Source organism: Indicator indicator, chromosome 18 (genome assembly GCF_027791375.1).
Source record: "Indicator indicator isolate 239-I01 chromosome 18, UM_Iind_1.1, whole genome shotgun sequence".
Classification (NCBI taxonomy): domain Eukaryota; kingdom Metazoa; phylum Chordata; class Aves; order Piciformes; family Indicatoridae; genus Indicator; species Indicator indicator.
Window position 1 is genome coordinate 13,454,360 of NC_072027.1, and position 21,642 is coordinate 13,476,001.

The 21,642-nt window shown below is 44.2% G+C and overlaps 1 protein-coding gene across 4 annotated transcripts in view; it reads right to left on the bottom strand.

Moving 5' to 3' along the window:
• KCNIP1 (potassium voltage-gated channel interacting protein 1) overlaps positions 1-10,503 on the bottom strand; it is a 245,090-nt gene extending 234,587 nt beyond the window's left edge. For all 4 annotated transcript variants that reach the window (XM_054389415.1, XM_054389412.1, XM_054389413.1 and 1 more), the window contains exon 1: positions 10,443-10,503. In XM_054389415.1, coding sequence (XP_054245390.1) covers positions 10,443-10,503 — 61 coding nt within the window. The remainder of the gene's footprint in view (positions 1-10,442) is intronic.
• Between the last annotated feature and the right edge of the window lie 11,139 nt (positions 10,504-21,642).

Below are 21,642 nucleotides of genomic sequence, written 5' to 3' on the forward strand. Positions count from 1 at the left end.
ACATGGTGGGAGGTATAATGCTTAACAAAATACAATAAAACTAAATCAGAGCAAGCAGGCAAGTGACAAGCAATTAACTTAGGCAAAACTCCACAGCAGAAATAGTTCTGGCACAGGAAAGGAACACAGGCTGGGGAGGATGACCAAGGGCACGAATGCTCTGCAGCTTGGCAGCATCACATTCCCAAACTGCAGACCAGCAAACTCAAAGCAGTGGGTGCTGTGGAGACGCAGAGCAGGCACCTTGCACCACGTGCCCAGGAATGCACAGAGCGATCAGATCTCCTGCAGCATTGTCCCCATGTCATCCTGCCCCAGAAGTTTAATTTATAGTGAAGTGAAACTCTTTAAATGGATTGGTTTGTGCTCATGGCTAACAAGAGAGAAATGCACCCATGAAGTAACTAAGCATGGGTTTTGTGGGCTTCTGCAGGGTAGCATCTCTTCACAAAAACACAGGGAAATGATCAAAGTCTTGCTTTTTGCTCTTTCAGGAAATCAATAATTTGAAACATTCTTGCTGGCAGAAAACATTATCAGGTACTCACAAGCCTCTAGTATCTGCTTATCTCTTTTTCCATGTATAGCCCAGGGCTTGACCACAAGCTGCAACAAGCATCTTAGAGCACTGGTGTCCAAGCAGAAGCATGTCCCTCAGAAATGCCAGATTCAACACTACAGCAGAGAAGCAAAGCTGCACATGTGCTTCCCAGCTCTGCCAGAGCCATTAGCCTGGCCTCTGCTCAGGCACTGCTGGAGCCCCAGTGGGAGAAGTGGCAAAAGCAGCCAAGGTAGAAGTGAGGCTCTGTGTTTTCTGAGTGATCAGAGCCCAAGATGTCAGTGTTAGAGTGGGGATCATGGGGTTGGGTTCACACCCCAGCAGCTTCTAACACCTGTCTGTCTGGTTTTGATCTGGATGAAAGTTAAGAACCTTCACCAGCTAATTCCCACTCTCAATTTCCAGGCCACAGCTATAAAGACACATAGATTTGTTAAAAACAAACAATGCAAAGATGTGACAAAATTCATTTCATATTTCCAGTTTCACAACATCTCACAAACTCCTCACAGTAAAGGGAAGTTCTGGTCTGAACCAAACTTTTAGTGTAAGAACGAATGTGTTTTGTAGGTTTTACAAGCCAGTAGTAAGCACAAAATGACAGTGCACTTGCTCCAACCTTACACACTGCTCACCAGGACCTGAGCTGGGCTGTGGAGGACATTCAGAATTGGACACTTGCATGTTCTCTGCTGCTACTCCCCAGCAATGCACGGAGAGCATGTAGCACTCTGATTTTCTGAACTGCAAGTACTTTGCCTCCACCAATAGTCAAGACGGAAGAAAGAGAAAAGGCAACATCAGCTAAAATAAATGCAAATGTAACCATGTAAAGAGTTACAGCTGATGGCCAGAAAACGTCTGATCCGAAAATTCCCTTTGTTTGACAGCATACGTTCCTGGAGGACTGCAGGGAGCTCCGTGCAGCCCAGTGCTCCACCACACAGGTGATTAGAAATGCTAGGGTAGGAGGCTCAGCTGTAAAGTCCTCAACTCCTGGCAATAAGAGGATTCCAAACTGTTACTGTAAATAGCTCCTTTTGATGCCCTAAAGTCCTGGAAATGAAAAGCACATTCCTGACAGATCAGTCTCTCCTTGGCTTTCCTGCTCCGTGTGCAGGTCCAGTTGCTTCCTACACAAACAAGAAAGGACCTCCTGGGACCAGAGTTCCCTTGCAGTACTGCACACACTTGCCTTTGCCCATCAATTCAATACATACAAATGTCCACCCAGGAAGGATTTTCCCCATGCAGCTCTTTGTGCAGCTGCATGCAGCCTGGCTAATTCTGTATGCAAAAGACTGCAAACTAACCTTCTGTCAACTCACAAGTTAAAAAAAGGATAGAAACAAACACCAGGTTACAGAGACTCCCATCCACACAAGGACATGCTTTCAATTCCTGGGGTGCTGCTGTCACAACTGGGAGTCATGCCTGGCTCTCCCAGCAAAGCATATAAACTGGTGTGCAATTCAATTACACTGGCTGATTAGGACTAGCAGCAATCTTCTCTGCACTGACACAAAAGTTTCCTGTTTCCCATTTCTTCTTTTCATGCACTAATCCTAGTTCAGACAGCAACATGAACATCCTTTGACCTGTGCAACTTAGGAGCATAAAGGGGTGCTGAGGCTTCCCCACTGCATCAAGGTCTTCACCTGCATGGAGTGAAACAGCTTCCCCTAATGGAAACCATCCTTCCCTAAGGAAAATCATCCCTCCCTGAGGATGCTAGGCTGGCTTCTGACGTTCTGCAGCCAGGGAACTAACAGCGTTATCCTTCACAGGGCTGTAGGCAAGTCTTGGCTCATGCAGCTTGATGTGCTAGATCAGGGGTCTTGCCTGAGGTTTCAGCTGATAATCAAAAAATCCATGGGGCTGATGTGAAGCATCACTCAGTAGAAGAAACACCATCAACCTAGGAAGGAATACTGGGAGCTCAGCCCTGAGCTGCAGACAGGCAAAGTTACAATTGTCAAAACATTTAAGCTCTGAATCTGAAGCCATGCTCTAACTGGCTAAGTCTTCTGAACACGGCTTGTTTCATCTGTATTTTCCTGCATTTAAATTTGACAGGCAGAAACACTTGTTTTGTCAGAGCACTGAAATCCCCTGATGTTCAGCACTGATCTCTGGCACGCTGTAATTCACTCCCCCTTCTCGAGGTGACACTCTCCCTTCAGCCCTTCAGCAGGATGCAGGAGTATCTCAGGTTTCCTGGAAACCTGTCTGCAGCAGCACAACTTGTATCCTCACAATCATGTGCTCCACTAGCTGTCCTCAGCCACAATATGAAATGTCCTGAGCCTGTACATTGGCTTTTGGAGACCATAGCTGTGGCCATCTAGGGAAATTCTGGGCACTTCCCAACTTGCCACCCACAGGATGAGCCTGGAGAAGGAAGGCTTGTGTGGATCAAGAGAAAAGCAAACACTGGTGTGTGTGAAGGGCTGCAGCTGTTGAATGTGTCAAGACAGTAATGTTTGCATTGAGGAAAGACAAACAGATGTAGCAGAGCTCTGCAAGGAAAGGATGGCTCTGTTAGCCAGTTCATGTCTTCCTTAAACCTTCCCCACACCAGGGGCTGGGCCAGCTCCCTCTGCCTGGGCTGCCTCCCTCAGCACACGCCACAGATACTGTCAGCATCCCAGGCATCTCTGCTGTCCTCTGTCTGTCTGTCCCCTGGCACTCAGTCTTTCCCTGCCTTCCTGCCAGCTACACCGAGTCCCTGAGAAATTTGCTTCGTTTCAGCCATGGTTTGCTTGAACTCTTCAGACTCACCCCACCACACCTTTCCTATCCTGAGCATGCCAGCACAAGTTACATCCTCAGGGGTTTAATAAAGCATAAATAAGTACCAAAATTAACAATTTGGCTGTGGGTTTATAAGTGACAAAATTAAATAATTTTACTTTTCCCTTCACATTTGGCCAAAATCAACATGAGTTTAGAACTTGCTTTATTTGATCTCTGGCTGCTTTTTGTAGATAAGTTTTTCTTCAAAAGACACATATAGCCCTAACTGACTCTTGTTCACGTACTGGATGACATTAACCACTGTATAGCTGGGAACTGACCAGAGCCAACACTCTGAGTACTAAGGTCCAAGCTTTTCACTTCTACAGTGTTAAATATTTTCAGCTCCAAAAATCCAACTGCTTCCTAGGGCCCATTCCAAACATCAAATAACCAGCAACTCACACTGGAAGAGCTGCTGCTGATTAAGGCTGGAAGTTTACCAGGGTTGGAAGTTAAAAGTTGGGAAAATATTTTCTGTTTTACCCTTTTGCAGAACAAAAAGAAACTTCAAAGTGCTGCAGCCTAGTGTAACACAAAGCTGAAGTCTCTAATCTCCTCCTCTGTGGTGGGAATTCATGGCTCCGTGTGAACGTGCTGCACTCAGAATGGCACACAGTACTTGTTCCCAGGGGCAGGAAATAAGCACATACATATGCTAACACAACATAACTTATAACACACTATATAATTTACTTTCCTCCATTGATTTTTCTTTATTCCAAACCTCCAAGCCAGGCTTGACAACAGCACCTGAGGCAGACTGCGTGCCTGTGGGAAGTAATCAGGGACACACGTAGCTTATTCTAATTTAATCAGTGCCATCCACTCTTAAGACTAGGTATTTGAGATCCTTCTGCCTTACTGCCAGGAGATGTATTTACAGGGAAGCAAGCAGGAAGTGAAGCAAGAGGCACGGGATGAAATTTAGAGTTAGCAACTGCACAGAGGCTAAGGAATTTTTGCCTGAGAGATGGGAGTGGAGAACGGAAACAATCACAGGCCCCTAAGTCCCACCCACCCCTAAGCAACCACCACACCAATGCAAGCTCTGGCACAGGGTTGCTGAGGACACAAGAAAGCAAGATGCAAACAGCTCCTGCACTCGTGTACTACCCATAGCAGGCATGTCCCAGCCATGGGGCTGGGATACCTGGCTACTGTGGCACTGAGTATCCTCCCTCATGCCACTTGGCACTTTAGAGAAACCCAAGTGTTTGGCATATTCTGACAAACACTTTTTGGCCATTGTAATTTTGCCAAATTTCTTCTGACTGACTGCTTACATCCAAGGGTTTGCTGCTGAGTACTACTCTGCACACCTGTTACAAAGACACTTCTCTGGCAAAATCTGCCTGTCAAACCCTCCGCTTCTAGTGCGGGCAGCTGACCATGTACCTGCCCTTCCAGACTGTGCCAAGTGACAATCAGAAAAGACTAAGGATAGAAAACGAAATGTCAGTGCTGTGCATTGGCTCTTGGCACAGCCAGAAGAAACTAGATCAGATGTTTCTTCCACTCCCTCACATACCTTCAGGCTCAGGTCTCAGAGCGAGGGGAAGGATGATCTCTTTGTTCCAGAGGGAAAACAAGCAGAGACCAGGGATCCTTTCTCTATTCACAAAACACTCAGTACATGGGGCTGTACAGTGTAAGTCCTGAGGACACACATTCATTCTCAACAGTGGCAGACTGTCAAGTCTCTCTGAGAAGCAGAAGCAAAAAAGAAGGGCAATTTTCAAAGTTTTTCTTTACACCAAACCTGACCAAATTTTTGAGGGATAAAGACAAGTCTGCTGCTCTTCCTAGATGCATTTTAAAGGCCTCTTGAGAATAAATCTGCCCTAAGCAGTTTACAGAAAGCTATTTTATAACAGTGAAGACTGGGCAAAGTAAGCACCCAGATATCTCCCCTGCTCGTATCTAACCCCTCCACTCTGCAGCAACAGGTTTAGGGCTGAGCAGGATCAATTCCTTGAAACACTACTGAACCAGTTTTTCTCCTTTTAAACAAAGAAGCAGATTGTTCTAGTGCAGGGAACTGAAAGGACACAGCCATGACCAGCAGTCTTGAACATCAGACTGACATGAGCTTGTATGAAGACTTACCAGTCAAGCAACATTGATTTGAAAATCAGGCTGGTCAGACACAAAATCTGATGCCTTTGTGCAATAAGCCATTTCAAAGCAAACTTTCCTTCAGAACAAAGTCTTGACAATCTTGGTCACCATAAAAATGGCACAACTAAGGTTTTAGGCAGAGTGAACTCCTGATGTTAACTCCTTCACAGCTGTGCCAGGCTCCTCTGGATAGCTTAGATCTGGGTGGTCTCAGACCAAAATACAATTATGTTCAGGAAACTCAGATTGCTGACAAAGTGGTTCTGCTTTCTGTTGGTGCATTCAGGGCAAGAGTTGGGACCTGTAGCTCTAAGGTCAAGAAGATTCAGGTATTGAGAAATATTTGACACTTTCATTGGTGGGGGGAGAAGGTTAGAGAAAAGACAGAGCAAATGCAGCTAATCCCTTATTCTTCAATTAGCCTTTTCTACTGTGATTGAGTTTGCCCACAGCTGGCAGCACAGCCAGCCACTGCACACCAGCACAGAGGTACAGCAACCAGTTAAAACTAGAAATTCCCCTGTTTTTGCAAGCTGCTAATCGTAAGATTTCTGTGACAAATATGGAAATGGCTGATTCTATCCACAAATTTGGTCATGATTTGTTGCAGACTGAAAAAAAAAAACATTTAAAAATTTCTATTTCTGCAGCTGGTTGAAGACAAAGATGCATTTGTGTGTGCATTATCTGCAGCGCTGGCCTTCTGCCTGTTCATGTTGTTGTGGGTTTAATTGTTTTTATTTTATCCCTAGTTCATTTATTGTTTTATTGCTGACATTTCCTGGAGAATATACAAGAAGCAACTTGAAATTCTCAAGTCCATTCTAATCTTGTATCTAAGCAGTAACTGCCAACCTACTAAGAGAAGACCAAGTGTTCCTCTTGGTTTAGCTGCCACTTGGTCCCTATGAGCTTTCAATGTTTCCTACTGTTGCCAGCACCCCCCTCCAGTCATTACATCTTTAGGGTTTTTACAGTGACAGTAAACCCAGAGCCAGAGGGTAGATAAGGCTGGATGGTACCTTGGAAGACAATCTCATCCAATTCCTTCCTCAAAGCAGAGTTAACTACAGCAGGTTGCTCAGGACTGTATACTGTTTGGCTTGGTTTTGAGCATCTCCAAGAATGGAGACTTCACATTCCTTCTGGGCAGCCTGCTCTTAATGTTCAGTCACCATCACAGTAATATTATTTTTTTATTCTCTTTAAGTGGAATTCCTTGTATTTCAATTTATGCTCATTGGTCCTTGTCTGTCATTGGACATCACTGAGAAAAGCCTGGCTCCATCGCCCCTATTCCCCCCATCAGGTATTTACATGCTCTAAGATGCCCTGAGCCTTCTCTGTTGTGGGCTGGACAGTCCCAACTCTCAGCCTCTCACCATCTGATGATCCAGTTGCTCTATATTGCTCATTGGCCCTCAGCCCAGTAAGTCTCCATCTGTACTGGGAAGCCCAGCTCCATTTACAGCACTGTGGATGCCTCACCAGTGCTGGGCAGAGGAGAAGCATCACCTCCCTCAGTCTGCTAGAGATGCTCTGTCTAGGGCAGCCCAGGAGGATAATGTCTATCTTTGCTGCAGGGGACATTGATGGCTTATGGTCAGCTTGTCCCCCAGGACCTCAGCCACACTCCACCAAGAGCCCAATAATACTGCTCATCTTTGCTGGTTTGAGGTAGAGGCAAATCAAACACGGTAGAAGGACAGATTGTCTTTTACTAGGCCAACTCAGGATGATAGAGAAGGCAGACAAGAAGAATCCCAACAGTGATTGGAGTTAAAATGACATCAGTTGGATCAAAGGAAATAATTTCTAACTAAGCTCACAGATCACCTTTGGAACTTCCCCCAGCCAGTACCAAAGCAAATGGCACAAATTTCATCAACTATCCAGGGATACCCCAGTGAACCAGGAAAGCTTCTGTAGCTGTTTGGCTAGGACTGCAAATCTGTGAAGCCTTTATCCCACAGAACAGGGGATGTGGCTTGTAACATGCCCAGACAAAACGCCCAGTTATTTTGAATTAACTTTTCACATTCAAGCCAAATAAATTATCTCCTCCTCTACAAATCCACAACACTGTCCCTTTCCAGAGACAAGGTCTTGGCACTTGATGGACCACTGCTCTCAACTTGAAGGCAATTTCTGCGTTACTCTTGTCTTTATTGATTTAGGCTCTCCTTTTTCATTAGAACAAGGAATTAAATCTTGTACTCTTGAACAGTGCCACAACACATCTGTCAACATTGGTGCCCATAGCTGGAACAATGGAGCCAGTCACCAGTCCCATTGCCAGTGCCCCAGACCCAGCCACTCTGCCAGGATCAGCTATGTGGTTACTGATTTTAACCCATCTCTGGAAACTCCTCACTTCAGACATGACCTGTTGCTTTTACCTCTTAAAACAAATACTTGCATGGCATTTGCTTTTAATTTATTACACAAGGATACTCAGCTTCAGATATACACATATATACACAGCAGTGTAAGTTGCCTAGCTAAGGGCTACAAAAGTTGTCTTCAGACTGCTTGGATTAGTACATTGGCCAAGGTGTACTGCAGACATGTGGATCTAGCCATGTTTTGAACTCTTTCTTCCAGATCTCATAGCAGCAGTATTTAACCCCTGCATAAATCCTGAAATACTCAGATAAACACACAGATAAATCTAATAAAAAATAGTAGATTATAATCTAATAATAAAATAGGTAATAAACGCTTTGCCCAACAGAAGACAGACAGTTATATCAAATGGAGCAATTCCACCTGGGCATAATTAGCAAGCTGCCCTTGGGCAGAGAAAGCCACCCCCACAGCAGGCTGCCACAACCACCATGCAACCACGAGCAATCCTTCTCCTCTGCTCAGCACTTGTGTGAGCACACAAGAACATTGTCACCAGTTCTGGGCTCTGCCATACATGGATACACTAGGGCATGGGCCAGCAGAGACTAGCAGGATGGTCAGGAGCTGCAGCAGATGCTGGGGGAACAGGAGGGCAAGGAATCCACCATGTAGCACTGACTGATTTCTACTGTTTAGCTCACAAAGAACAATTTCAGACTTTTGAGTGGTTTATTGATGAGAAGGTGAAGTGAACACCAAGCAGCCCAGAAGCACATGTAGCAAACATTCTGCCACTCTTGTTTGGAGAACTGGGCATCAGTCTAGAGGAACATCTTCAACTGGCTGAAGTCAGCTGAAACCAGCAGCATTGTTCGGTAATGCCATTTCCTATCAGGTAAATAGTGACTAAAACGTCTGAAACTCTGTACTGGCTTTGAAAATAACCAAGAAAATCCAAGGAATTTCTTCCAACTTGCTCTTTCCAACTGGGTCCATACTAACTCGCAAGACGACATGGATACCACCCCAGAGCCAAGAGGTCATAACTCTGGGAACACTAATTTCGACAAATATATCTCAACGGCCACTGTCAGCAGGCATCAACAAGACTGAATCCCACTGTAAATGTTGCAATGTGTAAGCAGATGCTGGATTTTTACTGCTCATGAACTTCAACTAAAAACAATTTCTTCTATCCACAAGAGGGCTGAGCCAACAAAACAGTGAGAACAGATATATTTCAGCCAAAAGTTATCTACATTTAATGGCAATTAGAAACAGCTTCCAGATTTCTGGCTGGTAGATAAGTCACCCCTTCATGTCACAGCAGCCACCACATCCAGCACTCCATGTTCAGCTCTCATATACTTCACAGTGCTGAAGAACGACTCTTGAAGCTTCAGGTGTGACTCAGTGCTCAGACAATTACAGTGGTGCTTGCATTATAAATAATATCAGATACAGCCAGATGGATGTACGGTTATGGCTGTGTTGTAACACAAATAGTTGAACTCTACACCCCTACACACACTCCAGTATAAAATTTTGCCCTGCTCTACCTTTCTGGTACCAGGAACACAGACTTCTGCACTTGCTCACCAACTTGCCACAATCAAATCCCTTGTGCAGCCCATCCCCATTTCTCTGCAGAACGATTACTTGTTGTTTGATATCTCCCAAGTCAATTTTTAATTGAAATTTTTAGAAATATATGAACCAAGCAAAAGATCCAGTGGAGAAAGAGACCTACTCTAGAAATAGAAAGTCTTAAATGCAGAGGTTCTGGTAGGGAGTATTTCTAAGCAGCAAAAAGACTTGTCCAAGTTACAGAGTCTCTCTTTTTGTTTCTTAAACAATACTTATTCTGTGTGGTATGGATGTGCCCCTGACAGTGATTTCAACTTTCTGCTCAGCAGCACCCTGGAATTTTTTAATTAACCCTGAAGGAAATTGAGCAAAGCTTAAGCAAACACTACACGAATCAGACTCCCTGAAAAATCAGCGTTTCACAGCCAATATTTATGGATTTAAAGATTAAACTCCCCAGGATTACTGCTGACTTTCTCATTTTTCATAAGCTTCTCCTCCTCTCCTTCTTTATGGAAACATCCTGATTTTTTTTCCTCCACTTGACCATCTTTTTAAAGCACATAGTACTGCACACTTGCTCTTGGAATACTGAATATGCAACACTGACTCTAACCATACTTTCCCAGAAAGAAGCCACAAGATACTGGGAAGAATTTTCCATGTAGCTACATTCTATCCCCTCCTCAAAGGGTTTATAAAGCACGAGATTTGGAAATAAACAGGTCTCTTCTGCAAGTGCTCTGCATATGGAGCTACTGAGTTTCTCCTCCTGGTACACGACTGTATGAAGGGTTACAGTATTTCAGATGTTTTTCACCCCCCCAAGCCCCTCCACATCAATTTCCTCATGCCCACACGTTTCCTCCATCACCGCGCATCCCACTCTCCTTTGCAAATTACACCTCAGATAAACATTGCTGGGTTACTCACAAGTGGCACATGTTCATTTTCCCCTCCCTTTCTAATACAAATTTCTCTCCTAGCAAACACACAGGAGGGACAGGAAAAGCAAAACAGGAGGTCTTACCTTTTGATGGTCTTCTTTGTTTCGTTTGTAGAGAAGAGAACGTACCCATTACAGCACCCATTGCAAAAGCTACTTGTGAGTTTCTGGGGAGGATTTCTTTTAGCTGTTTTTTTGTTGGTGGTGGTTTCGTGGTTGTTGTTGGTTTTTTTTTTGTTTGGTTGGTGTTCTTTTAAATTATTATTCGCATTGCACCCCACCCACCCCACCCCCAGCCAGTGAACAAAATCTCTGTGGAATGCCCCCAGGAACAAAATAAAATCAGAGGAAGTCAAGAGAAGAAAGAAAAGAAGGAGGAGGGAAGAAGCAAAGCACTGCAGCTCAGCGTTCAGCAAGCGTTAAGCTTTGAGGGTTGGTTTTTTTTAAGTCAACACACATGCACTGACTCACAGCCGGCTGCACTGTTATTATTCAAAACAGCTCCCCATCAAAATTTAAATGCTAGGTAGATTCCCTCAGACCAGAGCTGGCAGCAGATGCATCAAAATATTTACTGGAGCACAGCCACATAAACACACAGGCTAATTCTTCCTCCCGCTCCCTTATGGCTCCAACCAGCAGCCTGGAGGTCTAGCGAGGGAGCAGTAGCGCATCTCTCCCAGTGCATGCTAAACTGGAGTCCTGTAGACATGCTGAGGGTGTCGGGGGGAAGCCAGGGCTTTGGACTGGCCACCAATTCGGAATGAATGAAAAGCTTCTGTGTGGGAAAGGATAGTGAGGGAGGCAGCAGAGCCCCAGCTGTGCAGACTGCATGCTCCTGCTAATTAAGAGTCTGACAGAAAGGTAGGAAGCAGCAATCCCTAATAGTCTTCCTAAACAGAGAAGTCAAGGGAAAATAAGTGCGACAGGGGGGATAGAAAATTTCACCTCAATCCTTTTCCTTCTCATCCTTTCTCAGACACCAGAAGCTTGTGGAAGACTGCTGTTAATAACTTATTTTTCTGCAAAGCATATGCACCTGCTTTGTAAAGAGATTGAAACAACAAACTGTTGAAACCAAATCTTGCAAACTTTTGGTGCTCGGAGGAGGAGCTAGGACAATTCCCAACATCTTATTCAGTTCTGTCATATTAAAAAAAAAAAAAAAAAAAAAAAAATCAGCTACACATCTTGTTTTCTCAAAACGTGAAATGGCAAATGCTCAGGTACAGAGAGAGTTAAATACACGGAGAGGTCATCAGAACCAGAATTATTTTGCTGTTTGTACACTGACTGAGAGGAAGGCAGTATCTGTGCAAATACTGCACTTCTCTGAAGCAGTTCATTCCTCCACCAGAGGCCAAAGCACCTTCTCTCAACAGGTTTCCTCAGCTTCCCTGTAACTTTGCAGTAAAGATTTTGTCAAACACAGATGCCAGGGTCCCCAGAATGAGAAGCTGCACAGTAGCACTGTCCCTGCAGGTAAAGACCTGTGCCTCTGCTCACATGCTGCTAGCAGTGCCATCTCCTCATACACAGGTGTGCTTGCATCCCCAGAGCACACCAGCAAAGAGCCTTCCAGTTACAGGTTAGTTACACAAAATAACTAGTGTTTGGATTTTTTGCCTTGTTTAAAAGCACAGCAATTGAACTTTTTTTCAAAGAATGTCTGAAGTAAGGTCCTGTGCAGATACCAACGTCCTGAACTGAAACACATCCATTTGTAGGTGGATGCAATGTGCCTGGGACTTGGAGGTACCTTTGGGGGAGCCTGGCCTGGCTTGTTCCACACTTTCTGTCTCCCAACACTTTCTCCCACAGGATAGCCATACCTGTGGTCCCACAACCCTTGGACTAAACAGGTTTCTCCAGCCACCCAGATCCAGATGTGGGTCCTTCAGACTAATGTAGAACTCCACAAGGCACTGAAAAGCAGTGTGAGATTCTTAAGCTCTTTTATTTTTAAATATTTATGTTTTATGAATATTTTATTTACATTTACACATTAAAATATGATATAGGCTGCAGTATGAATGTGGAAAAACACTGCTCTTGGTATTTGGGCACACAACAAAGGTGACCAAAGGCCACGGCAGATGTGACCTCATGCAGTGGTGGCTGCTTCATGCCATGTTTGCCAAGATGGGAACCTGGGAGATAAGAACATACCTTGTTGTGTCATTTATCATGGAAACAGGGATCAAAGAGAGATGGTGGGGCTCCTGTCTGGCAGGCTGAGTTTACCCTCCCTTACCACCTTAGTGATATGTCACTACCCTTTACTGTACACAGGTGCCATGACAGAGTCTCTATGGGTCTTGTGGCAGGAGCTGTGCTTCTTCAACTGAGTGGCCACCTCTGGATCACATCTTCACCTGATGGTTCCTGCCTCCCTGCAACAAGAGGTCTCACTGCCATCCCTGGACTCCTCTGTTAACATCTAGACAGCTAAAAATATCCTACCATGACAAGCAAGGGCTGCCAGGGGACGCTCTGCTCCCCTGTCCTCTGCCCCCAGGATTGATGTTTCCAAGATGTTAAAATTGGGAACCTCAAATCTAGGCAAAGCTGTCCCTGACAGAAGTCAAGGAGCTGCAGCTCTTGAATGTTGTTCACTTGTAAAAACACACATCATTTGACTCATGTACTGAGAAAAGCAATGTTATGAACCTAGGAGCTCCAAAGGAAATGGCTGCAAAGAACTACATGGCTTATCGTAGAAGCATTTAGGTAGGAAAGGACCTTTAACACCATCAAGTCCAACCATTAATCCAGCACTCTTAGGTCCACCACTTAACCATAACCCTCAGCACCACATCTACAGGTCTTTTAAATCCCTCCAGGGATGGTGACTGCATCATTTCCTCAGGGTAGCCTGTTCCAGGGCTTGAAAACCCTTTTGGGGAAGAAATTTTTCCTAATATCCAACTTACCCTGGAACAGCTTGAGGCCATTTCCTTTTCTTCTGTTGCCTGTTACTTGTGAGAAGAGATTGATATACACCTTGCTACAACCTTTTTTTCAGCGAAAAGCACCTAGAAATCACCTGGATTCAGGGTTCTTCCTGACATAGGCTTCATCCCAGCTGCACAGAAAGAGCTCAGCCTGGGAGCAGCAGATTAGGCTGCCCATATGGTAAGACACCCTAGAAAAAAGTAATTGAGGAAGATAAAATTGCACCCAATGCTGCATTCTGGTTTACTTGAAATAGCATGGTGCATGAAGGCGGAGGGCAAATGTGAATACTCAGTTTTCTTTGAAACTTGAAAGCAAAAAAGATTTATCTTGGCTGGAAAGCTGTATTGACAGATCTCTATGAAATCATGAGAATAAATGGTTACATAGATTTGCTTGTGTAGCTCAGATAGAGAAACAGGGACAAGAGAAGGGACCATGTTTGTGCCTGGGCAGACAAGCACAGAATCCTAGCTCACCAGCTCAAAAGCAGCTGCTTTCTCTGACAGCCCAAAATCAAGACCTCAAAGGAACAGAAGCACCATAAACACTATTGAATTAGAGTATTTGCCATAGCAGGCAGGAATTGTCTTCTTCCGAAGACGATCACCCAACTTTACCAATGTAGGAGACAACTCTCAAGACATAACAAGCACTGATGGCCACCCTCTATCTGAGGAGCTGAATATTTTTAGAGACAAGATGAAGACTGAGCCCTGACTGACGGTGCAGCGAACAGTTCTTAACTGTGCGAGTACCTAAGCCAGCATCCTGGGTGAAGCTGCTATCAGAGGATCAAAAGTACCTTGGCAAAATGAGATACTGTGTTGTGTCAAACCTGACTGCAGCTGTGGTGTGATATGCAGTGCTCCAGAGCCTGGTCTCTGCTCACTTTCCAGTGCAGTGAGAAATCTCACCTGCATGCCTTGGGGCTGTCTCAGCACAGCACTTAGACAGCTCTCAAGCCTTTGCTTGCAGAACTGAAGGTCTGTACTGCTTCATGATACCTGCACCATGCCTAAACGCAGTCACTTCCTTGCAGAAATTTCACCCAGCCAATGACTTAGGTTACAGTCCCAGAACATCCCAACAGTTACTGCCAAGGAGGAGAGAGGCTTCTGTAGGAAAGGGTCATGATTGCTTCATCCAGATGGTGGGCGGGCACATGCTGGGCACAAATGGATACAGCAACAGCTGAAAAGTGTCCCTCAGGGCATGCATCTGCCCCAAGAAAAGCCTGTACACATAACTCAGCCAAGCACTCAACTGAGGGCTGATATCCTGAGCTAGATCAGCAGGCAGATGTGACCCCACAGGCCACCACAAATCCATCATTATTGCCTGCCAGCAATTAAACCCCATTCCATCCTTTCACCACCACCACATACCATATTGCAATAAATTCTGTCTACCAACAAAACCTTCCTGATTTCTTTCCACTTCCTAACTCTACGCTTTTGCTTTAAATAAGTATCTGTGAGACTTTGAAACATCAGAGCAAAGCAGACAGACACTGGTAGCGATGGAAGTAATTATTTATTGGTTGCGCCAGAAGGTTTGGACAGAATAAGTAGTTCATTACTTTTAATAAATGCAAATACAACATCTTCAATTAGGGATCATATCACAGCTAACAGATATTGGTTTGAGATGAAAATCTCCTGGGAGCAGGGTCACAGGACTGGCACAGCTCTGCTCCCTGGGGTCAGATCAGGTCCTCTTCCCAGTGGAGACAACAACTGGTGTGAAATGGATCCAGACCACACTTGTATTATGTCTGTCCTGAACTACGCATTTGTGGTGTTTTTGTCAGCCTATACAGGGAAGTAGAGGGGGAGGATGGCTTTTTCATCATGTAGAAATGTGGACCACTGCCAAAGAAGCCACCCTCCCTAAGCACAGTATCTAAGGACGTAATCTCTTGTTGATCAGCATTCCCTCCTACAAGGTAAAGCTGGTTGTCCATCTGTAGGACTAACAAGGGGATGCCTCAGGCATACCCGGATTTCAAAGCTTAGGGCATTGGTGAAATTCCATGTGATATGTTATTTTTGTCTCCCCAAGTACAGCAATGAGCATCTGAATAACAGGAACACAAATAAAACCTGAACACTGCCTGTTTATAGCAAGCCCTTGTCAATCACCCTATCACATAGCAGCTCCAGGAAAGTTCTGCTTTAAGAAGCCTAAATAGAGCTGGAAGTGACTGATTCCGTTTCCCTTATGGCTATTTTAGGAATAAGATAGAGGCAGCATTTGCCAGAGCTTCGTTCTATGTGCTTAAAACTAAAGGAATTTAATTTTTTCATATTACAGTAACTTTTTTTCAGGCAAACATTTTACTGTCACCCAACAAGGAATGCTTCAGTTTAAGGCAGAGGTGATCTTCTGCTCACCTGAGCAGCTACTGTTTTTCTGAGTCTGACTGTAAACTCAGTCCTTATGACAAGCAACTGAGAGCATACCAGAAACAGAACTAGGATGATGTCGTGTGAGCAGTGGCATAGAAATGCCAGGACTTCACTTTCAGCTGCGTCCACTCAAATGTAGCTTTTTAATTTTTGATTGGGACCCACTGACACCAGCCCAGTGGTCTGGCACAAAACCACCTCCAGCCATGGCTACAAGCTAGGTCCTCTCATCAGCAGGAATACAGTTGCTCCTGCAATACTCTGGGCATGGATTCGGCCATGAGAGAAGGCAGGCAGGGGGGAGCAGGAGACAGAAATCAAATACACAAGCAACGATACAACAGCCCCTTTGCAGGTGCTGCCTGTACACCACAAAATCTGTCCACAGGATCCTGCCCTCTCTTCCAGTGCTCAGACTTTTAAAGCAGTTTATGAGACACTGAGACTTGGCTATCTGGAAAAAAAAAAAAAAATCAAAATGAAAAAGGAAAATGTTCATTTTCTAAGAGAATGAAATGAGAGTTTCTGTTGCTTAGCAAATTTTTAACCAGTTGTAGCCTTACACTGTGTCAGAACAGTCTCTGACAAGCACTTTGCATGACCCTAAGCCCAAGGCTTTGCAAATGACCCATCAGAAGCCTTTTTGAGCCATGATCTGCCTGACTGCAGGAGCCACTGCCTGCATGGATGAGAAGTTACAGGGATCAAATTTACCCTGCTATATTGGAGTATCAGACGTTCCCCCCCAGCACCACTAAAGGACCTTCAGGTCAGATGGGTGCTGAGGCTTCAGGCAGTAGCACTCCACAATCACAGACCAGCTAAGGAAGACCAAGGTGAAAAAGCATGATAGGAAATGAATAAAACTAGCTCCGTCTGGAGCTAGTTCTTCCTGAGAAGAGGAGGAAGAAGTTGCCACCATTGTGACCACATTCATAGAGCTTGGGATGCTGAGTATCCTCTGTAGTGCAACTCCCAAAAGACTGAATATACAGGACCCTGAGAAGCATGAGAAGGGTGAGAGCACCATTTCTCTTGCAGTAGTAGTCAACATTTTCCTTTTCTTATCTGCTATTATTAAAACTAAAAATAATTCTTTGATTAGACTGCTAAGGTTTCATGTACACTAACCAATACACTCAAGGTATGTTTCTTTACTACAAATCTGTATCATTAACTTACTAAAATCATCCCAGTTCCAAGCAGGAAGCAGAGTGCTAAGTCCGCCGACAGCAGTATGCACAGCCACTGCAATGACCTACAGGGATAGACTGAAGCAGCCTTGGAACAATCTACTCTGGTACTGGAAACCAGCTTGATCAAGATAAGGCAGCTTTTTGTTGCTCAGTATCTGTAAAAATTGCTTGGGGTCCTTTGTAGGCCACCATTTACCTTTTTATCAATGTAAGGACATAGTAGGTCTTCCTACTCTAGGTTTTTGCAAGGTCAGAAGTCACACAATACTATTTTTTTTCCCCAGCACCAATTTTTTTTGCAAGGCTTTCTTTCACCAAAGCAACAACAGACAAGAGCCTGATTTCATCCTCTTTTTTTCTCTCCACTCATGAGCCATTACAATAAACAGGGAAGTTTTCAAAGACATCTTTTGCACTCTGTGAGGACAAGGGAACAGAACAGGAGCTATTAAAAGATTCATTACTGCACCTCTCCAGGCCCAAAGCAAATTCTCATGCTATCTGGCTTTGTGAGAGCTTAAAAGCTAGAGGTCCTCCCTTCCATTTTGATGGAAATATATTTATCATTATATTAAAGCCAGTGAATAATAATGCTGAGAAATCAGATGAGGCTCAAAGCTTTGGGATCATCTGAATGTTCATGATAAGCCACTTGCATTCCAGTCTGTAGCAAATACAGCTATGCAAATACTAACAAAATAAAGGCAATGGTCACTTATTGTCACCAAACAAGGAAGAAAAATCTAGGCATTGAGGTCTGAGAGAGAAGGGGTGCTCCTCTACTTAAAACCCTGAGAAGGAAAGCAGAGAATGGATCTGGCATTTTGCATACTACTGCTCAGATCAAGCAGACAAACACTGGTGTCCTGAAACCAAGATCAAATGTCCCTGCTCTGGTCTTTTTTCTTGAGAATACCAGAACAGATCACTGCTGCAGCTGCACACAGGTAAACATGGGCATACACATTTGTGTACTTAAAGGGAACAAGAAAAAGAATAAGTCCTTGTTCATCCTATGTGAGTTAAGACAGTGAGAGCTGAAAACAAAACTACTTTATTGTCTACTGGTTCTTCTTTGTCACAGTAACAAACTAGGCAGAACTCCGCAGAGCGGACTTAATATTTGCCCTAAGGGTGCCACACTCCAAAATAGGTAGCTGAGAGCTCATGAAGGGAATACTTCACATCTCTAGTGACAACTTCAACAAAACACAAGGTAGATATTGGTTTATATCTTTGGTTGGAGTATTTTTTTCTGTAAATAGGGGCAGACTATTTCCACATGTAAAATTGAAAAGAGAGACACAAAGCCCAGGCAGAGCACTTGCCCAAAGGGTTGCATGGAAAAACACCTGAGGGCAGGAGAAAAGGGATGCTGGGAGGTCTTGATTCTGGCACACCACTGACAATGGGAGAGAGCAAAGGCTGAGAGAGGGGCAGCGGGACATAGTGCTGAGCCCTGTAAAGTTGACAAGAAATTTCAGCTAGGCATAAAGCAAGAGAGCCAGGAGCGATCAGAGCAGACTGACAGTATTTGTGTGTCAGAACAAAAAGTAAGGTGGCAAAAAACAGTGATGTGAACCTGTCTGGTAAAGGGAAGGAGCAGAGAGGGGCCAGAAAGCAGGAATAGTAAAGGGGTGCACAGCTCCCCAGAACACAAGACTTGGACAAGGAAACTTATTTAGAAGTGGGATTTAGTGACAAGGAAACAGAAAACCTGGAATAATTTCATAAAAACTTCAACTGGAGAGGGGAAAAAGGACAGGGTGGTCAGCCCTAAAACCAGGCTTCAGAGCCAGAGGGCTCCAAAGAAGAGAGTGCCTGGCAGAGGCAAGGATGCCTGGGAGGAGGTGGCACAGCAATCAAGAGTTGGAACCTCATGTTCTCAAGATACCATTACAGTAATGCCTGAGGATGAAAACACTCACATTACAGTAATGAAAACCATCTATTACCCCATGAAATATGCTTGAAGATTGTGTCAAGTGAAATCTGACCTTTCAAAATCATCAAATTTTTACATGGGAAAATTCAAGGTGGTTTGAAGCAAGAAACCCTAAGGAGTATAAGCTAGAACCATCAGGCCACACAGAAGGCTGAGAAGCCAGACCCCATTGCTACATGTGGCAACCATACCAAAAAGAGCAGTATTAAGGCATCTCTTACATACAGAATCAGGAGAGGTTTTAAGGGAAGTTTGGCAGCCAGTGGTAACAGAAGATGTCCAAAGCCTTCACTCTTTGCAGGAAGAGAGGTCTGGGGCAGAGATGCAGCATGACACCATGTCCCACAAAGCCCGACTAAGACTAGACTGCATAAGGGGAATATGATACCTTGGCTGCCAGGCAAGCATTTAGTCCTTGTCCCCATGATAGCAATGTCAGGAATGATGGAAATACGCACAAAACAGGCATTTAGTTGCTAAAAACACCACAGGGGACATCAAGCAGCCAACACCAAGTATTAGGTACGTACCACTCACCCAAATCTCAGTAAGACACCTTTTTGTCTTAATACATAAGCATTTCTGTTGCACCCCCAGCCTCTCTGAACAGAGAAAGAGCCCTGCTACGTTAGCAGGCTCAGCATGACATATATTGCAAACAAGCATAGAAAAAGATCTTAGGGAAACGTGTCCTGGTATTGTGCATGATGACAAGGACATCTCTCCCAACAGCTGAGAGAGGTTGTGCCAGAGTATGGCATGTACTTGCTCCCTGGCTCACACCCCCAACAGCAGCGCAGCACTGTCTGAACTTGCAAACCTAGCACGCTGAGCGACAGACAGGAATTCAATCGGGTTTTGTTCCCAGAAGCACTAAAGAGAATATGTCAAAACTATATAAGGAACGTGAACAATATATGTCAATCCAGGCTAAAAAGCCAGTTTCATTTCTGTCTTCTGATAGTGGTCAAAGAGGCCTCATCAGGAAAGAAAAAGCAATTTTTTCATCATTAAATATTTCCATGGATGACTGATAAATTGACTCCAAAAGATTCTACAGTCAGTAACTTTGTTTCAGGGAGAAAAGAGCAGAAGACATTCAGATGATCTTGGATCTCTCCTTTCCTTTTGCTTTACTGCACTTCAAAGAAATGTGCCAGACTAACCACATTTAATTCAGGTCATTGAACAGATGCACACACCACTGGGTAACTAATGTGGAGAGTTAACCAGCTATTTTTGTTTCACATTTCACTTCTTACTATAGGGTCTTGTGAAAAAGAACAAGAGCAGCCATTAGACACCTCTAGGTAAATTCAGTTGGTGTCAGGTTAAATCACATCAGGTGAAAAACATGATAAATAAGAGAATATTCGATTTGTACATAGAATCATAGGATCATCAAGGTTGGGAAAGACTTCTAAGAACATGGAGTCCAACTATCAACTTCACAAAGCTAAGTCTACCACTAAACCATGTCACTCAGCACCACATCTAAATTCCCCCAGGGATGGTAACTTCACCACTTCCCTAGGCAGCCTGTTCCAGGGCTTAGCATCCTTTCACGAAAGAATTTTTTCCTATTACTCAATCCAAACTTCCCCTGACACAAGTTGAGACCATTTTCTCTTGTTCTGTACTTGTTCCTTGGAAGAACAGACCAATCTCCACCTCTCTACAATCTACAATCTCCCTTCAGGTAGTTGTAAAGAGCGAAGAGGTCTCCCCTCAGCCTCCTTTTCTGCAGGCTCAGAAGTTCCCTCAGCTGGTCCACAGAAGACTCATGCTCTAGACTCTTCACCAGCTTCTTTACCCCTCTCTGGATCTGTTCCAGCACCTCAATGTCCCTCTCATAACAATGGGCCCAAAACTGAAGCCGGTATTCGAGGTGCACCTCATCAGTTCTAATCACAGAAAGACAATCACCTCCCCACTATTGCTGATACAAGCCAGGATGCTGCTGGCCGCCTTGGCCATCTGGGCAAGTACTTTGGTACTGGTTTGTTCTGAATGTGCTAGGAACATGTGCCAGGCAGGGATGATGCTCTCCTGGTTAGCTTCTGCTAAAAACTGTTCCAGAAAAGTCAGAGTTTTCAGTTTCCTTGTCATTAATGGCACCATGCCTTAACTGAAACAACATGCAACATTCATTGCATCATTTCATAACTTCCAAAACAAGCATGACTTTCTCAAGGAAGATTCATAATTACATGTTTATATTCTATGTAATATTTCCTGTGAGGAAAAACAAACAAACAAAAAAGAATTATTCCACTAAAATGTTTGCTGTTTGAAACTGGATGAAGCAACTAAACCAGAGATTAGCTTGGCAGGTTTAATTCAGATAATATAAGCATCATCACCTCCCAAGCTCATAACATCCTGCTCACCAAACAGCCAGGTCTTTCTGCATTTTCTGTGCTACAAATGCACATCATCTGGTGCCTGCACAACCTGCCTACAGTGAATTAAGAGTCTTGAGTTTCACACAGAGGTATATTAGCATCAGCCCAGCATACTGCCTGGGAAAACTTCAACTGGCTGTTAATGTTCACTGACCTGTGCTACTGGTGTTCAAGGTGGAGCAGGCTTCCTGCTGTGGACTGGAGAGGAAGAGGCTTTGAAGTTAAGATGTGTCACCTGTCCTAAATATCCAGCTAAACCTCATTATAACTACAGCAACCCCAGACAAAAGCAAGCTTAGGAACAACAAGTGTTCAATGGGCTCAGGAGAGGTGTTTGGCAGCACCTATGAAACAGTCGTGGGAATCCCATTC